General features: G+C 43.9%; 1 protein-coding gene across 1 annotated transcript; it reads right to left on the bottom strand.

Annotated features, from left to right (window-relative positions):
• Window positions 1-2,190: 2,190 nt before the first annotated feature.
• On the bottom strand, window positions 2,191-10,294 carry LOC310942461 (Krueppel-like factor 6). Its single transcript, XM_083907848.1, has 4 exons — window positions 9,972-10,294; window positions 5,987-6,590; window positions 4,013-4,136; window positions 2,191-2,505 (listed from the first exon to the last, which is right to left on the bottom strand). Exons 1-4 carry the CDS (start codon window positions 10,071-10,073, stop codon window positions 2,454-2,456), a joined length of 882 nt encoding a protein of 293 aa, XP_083763974.1. The 5' UTR covers window positions 10,074-10,294; the 3' UTR covers window positions 2,191-2,453.
• Between the last annotated feature and the right edge of the window lie 3,011 nt (window positions 10,295-13,305).

Raw genomic sequence — 13,305 nt, 5'->3', positions numbered from 1 at the left:
GATTCTCGCAACTTAATTTCCGAAATATGATGACTTTAACGCTAACGCAAAGATGCGAAACAGTGCAAAGTTTGCGTTACCTGCAAATACGTTAACGTGACAAAGCGTAAAACATTTTTTTGCGATGCAACGCCGCAAATCCCACATTAAGTGTGAAGATTCTCGGGATGGAGATTCTCGGGTTAAACGACGTTAATTTGTCAAATCAGTTCACTTCACGCAAATGTCGCGAAGGCCAATCAGCGTTGAGATTGCGTACGTCAATGCAAAGATGCGATACTTCGCAATTGAGTGGCTACTGGCGATCGTAAAAGTACCCGTAAAGACGCAGATCGTGCGAATTCTGCAAATTTGCGCGCACCACTCGGCCGGTGGAAATTACGCTAACGATGTGAAATCCGCGTAACTTGACGCAAATATCGCAAAAAAAAAAAATCAGCCAATCGGTGTTGAGATTCTTAAGCGTCTGTCGCACTTTAACGACAGCATATTTGCGGGTTGTGTTAACGCAAAAAAACAAACAAACAAACAAACAAACAAAAGAACGCGATCTGCTTTTGCCTTCGGTGTAAACGCACAGTTGCACATTTAAACAAAAAATACTGACAAACTTTAAAAAATCTGCGAGATAAGACGTGAAAAACATGCACTGAGTGACATAAAAACCTGGTTTCACCTGCAGAGCGTTCACGTGACCGATCACATGACCGATCACATGACCCCCCGCGCCGCAGCCGAACTGGTTAAACTGGTCCTTGGTCGCGTTTACGTCACAAGGTTTTTTCAAAATAAAAGCACGACTGAGTAAAGACACGGACTCGAGCCTGAGGGCGAGATTTAAACTCTTATTTCTTTTTTTTGGATGACATTTAATGGAAATGTTTTGTGTGAATGGACTGGTCTGAGGGGGGCGGGGCCGGAGCCGGGGGGGCGGGGCTTGGGGGGGTGGACGCCATATTTCATGAGAACATGTTTCCTCTCACTCTCTGTACCTCTGTACTACATAGTAGTAAAGCAACGCCTTAAAGTTTCGATAAATCCGACAGAAATATGCACAGAAATGTAAAAATGGCAGTCGTTATGAAGCTGATATATAGTTATTATTATTATTATTATCTTTAATTTGTATTATTATTATTATTATTCGGGAGATTAGATGAGTCTGTTTTTATGTGTTTGAACAGAGCCTTTATAAAGCTATTCAGTACTAATGTGTGTGTGTGTGTGTGTGAGAGAGTGATGTATTAAACAGGACAAGGCCACTTACATAAGGCATCAGTAAGGTTAACAGTGCATTTACAGATAGAAATAAACACAACAAAATAAAAAAATAAGAAGCAGAAAAAAAGGAACGAAAAAATCCCAATAGTGGTTTCCCCAAAGTATTTGGAAAATAAGAAAAGTAAAGAAAAGAAAAGAAAAGAAAAACTGCCTTATGTGTTTTCTACATGACTACGGTAGCAGAATATGAAGCTAGCTGCTCTCGAGTGGAATTTTGTTGTCCTCTAAGCGCAAAAAAACACATCCCCTGATCCCATGCAACGTCCGCTATAATGGTGATAACTGTTTGTTTACATCCTTTTTTTTGTTTGTTTGTTTTTGTCGTTTTTTTTTTCTTTTAAAGATACAGAGCGTACACAACGGACAACAAAATCAGCTTTATAGCGCGTATGGTGTATTCGAGACGGGGGGGGGGGGGGCGACTTAATACATTGCACATTTAATAGCTGCACTAAACAAAACAAAACTCCCACTTGTGAATCGATCGGGGGGGGGAGCTTGTAGTTCCACCTCCGGGCACGCAGGGGGCGCCCTTCTGAAAACCAACCAAACAAACAAACAAACAAACAAACTCCCCCCCACACACACACAGTTTGCATTCATTCGCAGAGAGACAGAAACGAGATTCACCCTCCCAAATAAAACGCAAACACACCGCGACGTTGCGCTGCGTCCGCGCGCTAACGCCAACGCGCCATTCACTCGCTCACGTTTTCCACGATGCAAGCGCCGTCCGTCAGCTCCGCAAAGCTAGCACAGACACTCGCAGTCCACAGGCAAACACACTGTCATCGGAGGCACGGGTACCCTCCCCTTATCCCCCCCCCCCCCCATAAGAGTCCCATAATCCTCCAGGAAAAAAGCGTCGAACACCATACAGAAGAGTCCATTCCCGTCGTTTTTTTTCCACTCCAGATTTTTCTCTCTCTCTCTCCACGTCCTCTCCGTAAAAGCCTCTCAAGAGCAATCTCCACAGCGAGCGCGGTGTCGGAGGCACTGAGTACGGTGCAAAATAATAGCCTGCGTTTTTTTTGCTTCGTGTTTTTTCCCGCTTGCCCGGAAACGCGGCGGTGTTCCTCCCCGGGACACACCGGCCTCGCCGATCCCCCCTACAGGTCGGGAACAATCAAGCGCAATCATCCCCTCAGAGCTCTCTGGACACGGAGGCCATCTTAGATGTGCCTCTTCATGTGCAGCGCCAGGTGGTCGGAGCGGGAGAAACACCTGAAGAAGAAGAAGAAAGAAACATCAGCTGTTGGATTGAAAAAATATCGTAGTGAAAAATTTGCGCGATGCAGCTTCGCAAAACCCCCCAATTAGCATCGAGATCCGCGATCGAATCAATCAGATGGGGGGAAGTGCGAAATTCGTTTGAAATTTGTTTATTGTTGTGAAATGGACTGAACTTGCTTCATTTAACGCAGATGACGCAATTCTCCCAGCATTTTAACGCCAATAAAAAGATGCGAAAAGATGCAGAGTTTGCGTTACTTGCAAATACGTTAAAGTCATTAAGCGAAAAACGCAAAGTCGCAAAACCCCCAATTAGCAAAAGTATAGTATCAAAGTATTTTTGAAACTGGTTGATGCAAATTTTGTAATTTCGTTCACTGAACGCAAATGTCGCGAAAGCCAATCAAAGCTTCACAGACCACTGGTGGTCCACATACCACAGTTTGAGAACCATATAGGCTAAAGAAGAGCTAGCCAGCGATTAGTGATGTCAAAATAATCAAAAATGATTTTTGATAATCATTAGAATCAATTAAAACAATAAAACAAAGACATATTCTCTGATTTCAGCTTCGTGTTCTGGTTCCTTTGTTTTTCCTGTGACAGTAAACTAAACTTCTTCCGTTTTACGGACAAAATAAAACATTTGAGAAAAGACAAAATAATAAAACGGACGACTCATACGCTACTGCTAACGCAAAACGTTAAAAGAACGTTAGCCCGTGTTTCTCATGAGGCTTCGTTTGACACAAACCAAAAGCTAACGTTCCTGGAACATTCTGGAAACCAGACATTGTTAGCTGGGTAACCTATAGCGCCATGTAGCGATGCACAGATTATGCTAAAATTCTGCCTAGCCCAGTAGCTGCTGAAATTCAAGCTAGGGACTAAAAGTCTGGAGAAGCTAGCAACAGCAGCTGTGACACTGTGTCATTCTCCTGGCTAAAAGGCTAACTCGCTAACTTCTAGCTATCATCTGCCTTACTAGCTTGTTGTGAAGACTGTTTTTTAAGCGTTAATATAATAACGCTTTATAATTTACTGGGTAATTACCCAGTATTTTGGCCATTGTTCTTACCTTCTAATTACAGGTTAATACCAAGTAACACATTTTTGTTACCATATATTTACTGGGTAAATAGTTAGTAATTGGGGGCTGTAGCTACCTGCGTATTACCCAATAATACACTAAAATTCACCATATAGAAACCAGGTATATACCCAGAATTTTTCTGGGTAATTTGTCTGTATCCAGTAATGTGCAATAAACATTTAACAAGCTTAGTAGCTCCTGGATTAAAACTATCAAGTGTAATTCATTGCGGGGCCGCCAGAAATGTTTCTGCGGGCCGCCATTGGCCCTCGGGCCGCACTTTGAGAACCAATGCTGTAAACCCTTCAGTAAATGAACTAAAAACCTGCGTCCACCTCTATAAATTGGACAATTTTCCCCATATATTTTTTTTGTTTTTTTTTGGATAATTTTCTGGACACTCACCTGTCGCAGTGGCTGCATTTGAATGGCTTGGCTCCGGTGTGCTTCCTGAAGTGTCTGGTGAGCTCATCGCTCCGCGCGAAACGCCACTCGCAGCCTTCCCATGAACACCTGTACGGCTTCTCACCTGCGGGGGGTCACAAGTGGAACGTTAATAACAATTCTATAAGAGTAAAACTCGCGTCTTTACGGAGCGGATTTCATGTGGGGGGAATATGATAAAAATATGATCCTGAGCAGGTGCTAAGCAGACGGGGCTACTGTGAAAAACACCCTGGTGCCTTATGGGTATTTGGCGAGCGGCGGTATGCAGCTTTGAGGCTTATGTAACGGAGCGAGCGAGCGAGCAGAGAGAGGCTCCTGATGTTTCCTGAAGGCCATTAACCATGTGGCTAACGTGCTCTGTGAAGGATGTCTGGAATGCGACTTCCTCCGCTAATGGGCGACACAGCTGTAAACCCGTCCGCCTGGCGAGGAGGTCAAAGGTCACGAGGGGGGAGGGGGGGTGACGGGCTGGCGCAAATGTCAGATTCCCATCGTTTCTTTTCGACGTGTTTGTTTCTTTTCTTTTCTTTCGACGTGTAACGGCGAACGCCTGCGTCTCCCGAGTCGTTTCCCAGGGTGAAATCTGAGAGCTGTTGATTTGTTTTCAGGATCCACTTCCTCTGGGTGCTGCGCGACCACAAAAGCCTTCCCTCCCCCTGTCTCCCTCTCCCCCCCCCCCTGCATGAAGTCACGTTCCTCTGTGTGAATTAGGTCACAGTTGAGGGAATTCCTTCTCCCGACAAAACAATTCAAACTATGTGGGGAGACTTTGACCCTGAAATCCTCGTCTACTTTCACTTTGCCGTTACAAAAACACATTTAAAATTAACATAAATGCACTTCTGTGACTCCGCTACACTAGGTGGCGATTAAGTTTTTCTGGGTTTTATTGCCACCATCATTTGTTAGTTAGTTAGAAAACTCCTTCACTACCCAGTCTGTCGTCGTCTTTCTTTTCTTCTCATCTCCTGTCCTGGATTTGTCCTTCAGAGTTAGCTAACGCTGGTTAACGGCGTCAACGTAAACGCACGTTAGCGCGTGGCGCGTTTACACGACCGACTGACCGGGAAAAAGACACGCGTGACGACACGTTCACGTGACCCGTGTCTCTAAAGTAACGTTAAACTTTGAAAATGCGCTTATGGTGCTAAAGAAGCTAACGGTAAACGTTAGCTGAGCTAATTGGTAAACGGAGCCTGGACTCCGGTACCGCGGCACGTAAACATGATGTAACGTGCCTCTTTTTACGGTCAATCGTCACGTTGACACCGTTAACCGCCGTTAGCACTATTGAAAAACATTGAAATCGTTAAACTGACGAGAGCATAAAGTCTCCTCGTCTTTAGCCGCTAAATACTAGAAGAAGCTAATTTTCAGAAGCAGAAGAAGAAGAAGTTTGCATCTCGTTGACTTTGACAGATTCGCCTCGGTACGATATTTAGACGGATTACTACGTTTAAACGAACGTATCTAAAAGAACGTCTTTGTCTTTGTCTGGGCCACACAGAGGAGCAGCGGCTAGCATTGTTGCTACACGGCAAAAGGGTCTCCAGGTTCGAAACTCCGGGTAAAATGGTGTGAATTTGTTTGAATACCATGCCAAATTTGGGATTAGATTAAGTGGAACGCTAGAGCTGAAACTATTAATTAACTATTAGTAAATTAATCGTGAACTATTTTGATTATCGGTTAATGAGTTTGAAGCTTTGTTCGTGATTAAAACGAGATTTCTGATTGTTTTAACTTCTTAAATCCGTGAACATCGTCATTCCCAGGTTTGACAAACACTGATCAACATTTTTTTTTTAACATTTTCAGACCCAACCATTCATCGATTACGAAAATAACCGTTAGCTGCCGCTCTAAATTAACTGTAGCTCCTCCCACAAACCCTGACGGACGAACAAAGACGACCGCGGCCGTGTTTTTTACCTGTGTGCGTGCGCTGGTGCGCTTTCAGGTGCGAGCTCTTGGTGTACACCTTCCTGCACCCGTTGAAGTGACACCTGTGGACCCGCCTCCTGCCGTCGGGCGACGCCTCCCCGCTGGTCAGCCCCGACCTCTCCGTGCCTCCTCCTCCTCCCCCTGTCCTTATTTTCCCGGGCGAGTGCAGCACGGTCTGCGTCGCGCTCCACGCCACGGCGCCGGATCCGCCCCCGCCGCCGCCTTCTTTTGCCAGCTCCGGCGAGGACGGCGGCGTGCCGATGATGGCCGAGCCCAGGTCCTCGCCGTGGCCGTCGCTGCCAAGAATGTCCGTCGAAGAGCCGGCGGAGAAGTCCAGGGTCGGCGAGAGCTCCTCGGAGCTGTCCGAGGCCTCGCTGCTGGCGTCCGAGTGGAACCCGCCGCCGTCGGCGTGCCGCACGTCCTGATTGTCTTCCTCCTCCTTGATGTGAGGGATCTTTGGGTCGCCGTCGCCCGTCTTGTCCCCGCAGGCGAGCATCAGCTTGCTCCACAGGTCCTCCTGGTGGTCAAACTTCAGGTCGGTGGCCGAGACGTAGGGCTCGCTCTGGAGGTAGCGCTCCAGCTCCAGGCAGGTCTGTGTGGGGGAGGAGACAGCAGTGAGTTCACCAAACAAACACCCAAAACACGGAATGAGCTATCTTTGTTTTTATGTTTGTTGCGGGGCTGGGAAATAACAAGGAAACGACTTTGAGACACAACTAGAGGTCAAGAATCAGAGAATACTCCTTGGTTGGCATCAATTCAAGGACTTTCCAGGACAGATTCCCTCAAATTTAAGGTTTGAGAACAACTTGCAAGAGGGCCTTGGTCCATGGCGTCCACTTTAAGATCTGGACAAGCGATTGTCCTCGGGATCTTGCTCTTGTTTTGACTTTACTCGCTCGTCGTTCTGCACGGAATCTCACGTCAACAACGGCCGGTAGAGAGAGAGAGAAACAGTGGACAGGGTCCACAACACCGCTATTAGAATTAAGCGTCCACGTTTGTCCTACGTAGGCCTCGCAACGACGATGACTTTGTTGACGCGAGATTCCCCGCAGAACAACGAGCGAGTAAAGCTAAAACGAGAGCAAAAGGGGAAATTAATATTCCGAAAAGACGGACTTTGACCAAGACCCAGAGGACAATCACACGTCTATTTAAGGTGACTTTCCTTGAAATTATGTTTTTTTACGTGACGTTTTGAATTGTTAAATTCATGCTAACGCTAACTTTTTACATGTCATATAACGTTGGGAAAATTCTTCACAAAATCTTGGGAAACAATCTCCTGCGACCCATCTGTGGGTCCACGACCCCGGTCTTTTTTGGACCCGTGGTTTATTTTTAGCGTTAGCTAGCGGCGGGAAACTCCGTGACCCCTCTAACGCGCTGACTTCCTTCCTCCCTTTGGTAAACACAAGGCGAGACACAATGTCCTATGCAGAGGAGGAGGAGACTCCAGCGTACGGAAGCCCACGTGGGACCACATCAGGAAAGAGTGTGTGTGTGTGTGTGTGTGTGTGCGCCCCCCTCCTCTGGGTTAGGGAAGTGCTTGTAGATCTTTTAAATCTATCAATTATTCAACGTAATGTGGATTTAATAATGCATTCTGAGGCATTGCTAGAAATAACATCGCACACTGGGGAGCGAGCGAGAGTGTGTGTGAGTGTGTGTGAGAGAGAGAGAGGTCTGGTTCATGGGGGTCCATAAAAAGCCCGGCATGAATACTGCAGGAGCTGCTGAGGATTGTGTGTGTGGGTTTCTTCTTCTTCTTATTTGAAAAGGAAGTGAGAGAGAGTGTGTATGTGTGTGTGTGTGTGTGAGTGTGTGTGTGAGAGAGAGAGAGCGAGAGAGCGAGAGAGAGAGAGCACTTCATCAGATTCCAGGGCGACTAATGGTTCTGTACAATTTTCCTAATGAAGCAGATTCAAACACAGAGCTGCGTTTTTATCTATTAAAGAAACACGTGTGTGTGTGTGTGTGTGTGTGTGTGTGTATGTGTGTGTGTGTGTGTCATTATACGGTGAATATGTTGTGATGACCACGTATAGAAATGGTGTTTATTATAATTTAGATTTTTATTTCTGGGCCATTGTGGTCATATTAAGTGCTTGTCATGGTTTTAATAAAATAAAATAAAATAAAATAAAATAAAATAAAATATAATAAAATAAAATATAATATAATAAAATATAATATAATAAAATAAATTAAAATATAATATAATATAATATAATATAATAAAATAAAATATAATAAAATTGAATAAAATAAAATAAAATATAGCATAATATAATGAAATTAAATAAAATTAAATTTAAAAACTCAATTAAATTAAATAAAATGAGTCCTTCTCCTCTGCATTAAAGCCATCCTCTCCTAGTGGACTCGTACTGGCAACCCTCCAGTTATAAGCCAAATTCCTTTCCCACACCGTCGCCGTGACGACGACAGTCTCATCACTCATATCCTGGAGTTCTGAGGTAAGTTTGAATCAACGCTGACAGTTTCACGTCACTGTTTACGCGTTTTTACTCGGATTTAACTTCAGTCGGAAACTTCACGTCCTGCAACAGTGAACTGGAGACGTTCATTCATTCATTCATTCATTCATGAAATAATCAAGTAACGTATGCTTCTTTTTTGTCCATAAACTGTCAGGAAATGGTGTAAATCTTGAGATTCATGAATAATCCAGAGACCTCACTCAAACTGATCAATGACCAGGATCAATATATATATTAGTAACTGATTTATAATCAATCGACAGCTGCAGACGATCAATGTTTCAGTTTTCTGTCACAGACGAGCAAAAATAAGTGGAAATATTCAAATGTTTTAGGAGCAGAAATCAGATTATTACAATATTTGATTACTAAAATCAATTTGATGACTCGATCGATCAATTATGGGATGCACAAAAAAGTGGAAGAGGAAGCTGCTCACAGAGAAACATAAATATATATATATATACTGTTTATATATGAAATAAGGAACTGGGGATTTTCAAAATAAGTGTCCAGGCTCAGAATAAACCTTGCTTATTATTATTATAATAATAATAATCTCTGTTTTTCCATCTAAAAGAAACAAATATGTGTCTGTGAGGGCAAAAAACACTCTGTCACGTCTAAAAGTGGAATATTGTGGGATGTTCGTGGTCACTGAGGAATGAGCGAGTGCGCAAAAATGTCAACAGGAATCTCACGAGAGGTTTTTTAAAGAAGAAGAAGAAGAAGAAGAAAACTAATTTCCCCAAAAACTGAACACGAAGAGACTTTATTTATATTTTCCTTTTACAGCAAATGAAACTCCACAGGTTCATTTGACTGTGCCAGAAACTGTGCCAAAAACTGTGCCATAACTGTGCCAAAGAGAACCAAATCTGTCTCTCTCTCTTATCTGTGTACGTGTGTGTGTTTGTGTGACAGAGATAGAGAGATCAAGAGAGGGAGTGGAGAGAGAGAGAGAGAGGGAGGGAGGGAGGAGGAGGAGATACGCGCAAAGACGCACGGACTCGCCATTCAATCGCTGAAATGTGCAAACACGGCGTGTTTTTCACTCGCTGTCACTGACTCCACATTTCACCACAGACACGCGCGAGGACATTATTGTTGTTATTATTATTATTATGATCATGACTAAAACTTCAAAGGATCATTTCCGTGTGCAGCTCACGCGCAGCAAATGTCAAAAAAGTCGCTGTTTTTTCCCAACGTGAAGAAACAACAGAAAACTAAATAAAAAATAGGGAACTTGGGGAACTTGTGCAACTCCCCCCCCAAAAAATAAAAAAAATAAAACACGCACACGCACAAACGCAGAAAGTTCCACACGTTACGCACTTTCTGCGCTGTGGCGCAGGAAAGGAGCGGAGCGGAGCGCGAGGCGAGGCGAGCTGTCACAGCAGCAGCAGCGCGAGCTCCGTGTCAGTGTTGTGTGTGTGTGAGAGTGCGTGATTGCGTGCGTTTACCTGCTGCCAGTACTCCTCCAGCGACGGTAGCGCAGAAAAGTATCCGGTGTCGTGCACAATCTGCAGCTCCTGGAAGATGCTGCACATCGGGATCACATCCATGTCGCTGCCGGGGAAACGGCGCGCCAGACGCGGACAAGCGGAGCGGAAAGTAGTCGGCGGAAGAACCGAGCTGCGCGCACTGAGTCCCGGCTCCGTGTGCGCATGTATGTCCGCTGTGCGGGGGCTGCTGCTGCTGCTGCTGCTGCGGCTCTCGTGAAGTGCGTGGCTCGCGCGGTCGGTTCCTCTGGAGCGGAGTGTGACGCACGGCGCGAGAGCGCAAAAACCCAAACACTCTCAACTCCGCAAAAGTCAGCAGAGCAGAGAGAGAGAGAGAGAGACACACACAGAGAGAGAGAGGGAGAGAGCGCGCACTGACGCTCAACTTCAGCCCCGATTCAAAATCACACACGAGCCCCACCCCCGTGTGAGCGCGTGACGTTGCGCCACGAGGGCCAATGCGCTGGCGGGCGCGCACGCCCCGCCCACGGGGGCGGCGCGGGCCAATGCGGAGCCGCGGCCGACCCGTCCTGCGCGCCCTGGTTGGCTGCGCGCTCCCGAGCAGCCCCGCCCCCCCGCCGGAGCGGAGCTGCGGCTATTTTTAGGGCGCTATATAAGAGCCGAGTCCTCGCGCAGCGAAAGGAGGAAGTGGATGTGGAGCGTTGAGCGCGAGCGGGGTGTGCGCGTGACGGACTGTAGGGGGCGACTGTGGAGCCGCGTGCAGCACCGGCGCGAGACTGACTTCTTCTTCTTCAATGACTGAAGGAGTGAATATATGACATTTATGTTATAAACTGTGAATAAACACTGATTTATTCACTTCAAAAATAGAAAAAAGAGAATAATATACATGTACAATATATTCTCTTTTAGATATAAACCATAAAAATATAAAAAATAAAAATGAAAAGTTCACATTTGTTTTTTTTATTATTAAATATGAATATTATTTCACATTTCATGTTCATATTTACTGAATTACTCTTTTAACCTGCCCAAAAAAATATAAAGTGAGCCAATATAATATATAAATATATATTATTATGTATTATTTGTATATATATATATATATATATATACATATACATAAACATATATTTGTGTGTGTGTAAAAAAGTGAATCCTAAGCATTTTATTGAAAATAGAAGAAGATAAAACATTAAAAATCTCTGGACAACGTTCTCTGGACAACGTTCTCCGAACGTTCTCTTTTAGTTGCAAAAAGAAAAATGGAACCAAAAAATAACCAAACGGGAACGTTGTGTTGAAACCACAGGAGAACCTTTCAGTTTGTGGTTAGGCTCCTCCCTGAACCCTGAGGGAACGTTCTCTAACTAACCTGAGGAGAACCTTTGGTAGGTGTTTTTCAAATTTCAAAATAAATGTCCTAAAATTTTGCTTTAAAATTTTTTTTTAATGAACTCGAGTGAGACAGAAAAGTTGAGACGTGGATAAAAAGGTGAATATAAAAATGACGACGGATAAAGGATGACGTTCTTTCTGAAGAAATCCTAAAAGTGTTGCTCCTTTTTCACAAAAAAGTAAAAAACTTATTTATTTACAAGAAAAAAAGATTTTTTTTTGGTAAAAATCATCCTAAAAATAAAAAAATAATAACTTCTTCCCACAAAAAAGAGATAACAAGTTTAATTTCTTCACTTTTTTCTCCAAAAAAGGAGAAAAAACTAAATTAAACTTAAATTCTGGACAAAATTAGACTCTCTAAATTGCCCGTATGTGTCCCTGTGATGGACAGGTGACATCTGTCCACGGTGTGATGTCAGCCACAGCGCCCCCTGTAGAGAATAAAGTGGTAGAAGACGGATGGAAAAACAGTTTAAATGACAAACAAGTGGCTGTAAATCAATGGAAATCTACTTATTTTTCTACTGTTCATAAAAACGCTCATAAATGTGCTTTATTTCCCCCAAATTTTGGCAAAAAGTGGTTAAAATTCCCGAATATTTGGTGAATAGTTTCATCACAAACGTCTTAACGGTTTGTGACAGAGACAATAATAAAAGTGATGGATAGGTGGCGCTGAGTGCAGCAGAGGTTTCCCTCGTGACCGAGTAAACAGCTTTAATAAGCTATTAACTTATAATGGAGTCGCCATAAAAAGACTCATCGCAGCGAGGTTTAATGTAGAGGCTGGAGCTGCAGGCGTGTGTGTGTGTGTGTGTGTGTGTGTGAGGATTCAAATCACCTGTGTACGGTGGCCCTGAAGTGCAAATCACAAAATGAAAAATGATTGAAAAACAAAAAGTATTTATAGCATATTATTGACAGCATATATAGGACACCAAGTCCGACTAAGCGCGGAGTAATAGGACTATGAATCACATTATCCAGGTATACGTTAGTCGGACTAAGACATTGAGTCAGACTAAAATCGGAACTGCAGTTATCCGTGAAAATCTATTTAATTGGCCGTGTACGTCTGACTCCGTAATCGGACTATGAATCACGTTATCCAGGTATACGTTAGTCGGACTAAGACATTGAGTCAGACTAAAATCGGAACTGCAGTTATCCGTGAAAATCGATTTGATTGGCCGTGGACGTCTGACTCCACCTCCAATGGTGGCGCTGTATCGCTCTATAAGCTACGTTAGCTTTACGCGACATGGAACGACGGACACCAGAACACCACAAGTCTGACTCCAGTCCGACTAAGCGCTTACATGCAGGAGTAATCGGACTATGAGTCACGTTATCCAGGTACACTAGTCAGACTAAGACTTTTAGTCAGACTAAAATCGGACTTTTAAGTGTTATTTTGGCAAAATGACAGCTATACGTGAAAATCGATTTAATTGGCCGTTTACGTCTGACTCCGCCTCCGTAGGTGGCGCTGTAGCTCTCTATAAGCTATATGAGTTTTACATGACACGAAGAAGTAATCGGACTATGAATCACATTATCCAGGTACGTTAGTCGGACTAAGACTTTTAGTCAGACTACAATCGGACTTTTAAGTATTATTTTGGCAAAACTACAGCTATACGTGAAAATCCATTTAATTGGCCGTGTACGTCTGACTCCGCCTCCATAGGTGGCGATGTAGCTCTCTATAAGCTACTTGAGCTTTACGTGACACAAAGAAGTAATTGGACTATGAATCACGTTATCCAGGTAGGTTAGTCGGACTAAGACTTTTAGTCAGACTAAAATCGGACTTTTAAGTGTTATTTTGGCAAAACTACAGCTATACGTGAAAATCCATTTAATTGGCCGTGAACACATGATTGTGTGTGTGTGAACACATGATTGTGTTGAGCCTGAGGAAGACGGA

The sequence above is a fragment of the Microchirus variegatus genome (genome assembly GCF_963457635.1).
Source record: "Microchirus variegatus genome assembly, chromosome: 21".
Lineage (NCBI taxonomy): Eukaryota > Metazoa > Chordata > Actinopteri > Pleuronectiformes > Soleidae > Microchirus > Microchirus variegatus.
The sequence above is the reverse complement of the archived record's forward strand: the minus strand, read 5'-3'. Positions and strand labels throughout refer to the sequence as shown.

Bases quoted from the DNA above. Each gene is read 5' to 3' on its own strand.
- LOC310942461 (XM_083907848.1), bottom strand. From the start codon at position 10,073: ATGGATGTGATCCCGATGTGCAGCATCTTCCAGGAGCTGCAGATTGTG. The intron at 6,591-9,971 runs GTAAACGCACGC...TCCCCCACACAG, and splicing joins TGGAGGAGTACTGGCAGCAG to ACCTGCCTGGAGCTGGAGCG. The intron at 4,137-5,986 runs GTAAAAAACACG...GACCCCCCGCAG, and splicing joins GCACCAGCGCACGCACACAG to GTGAGAAGCCGTACAGGTGT.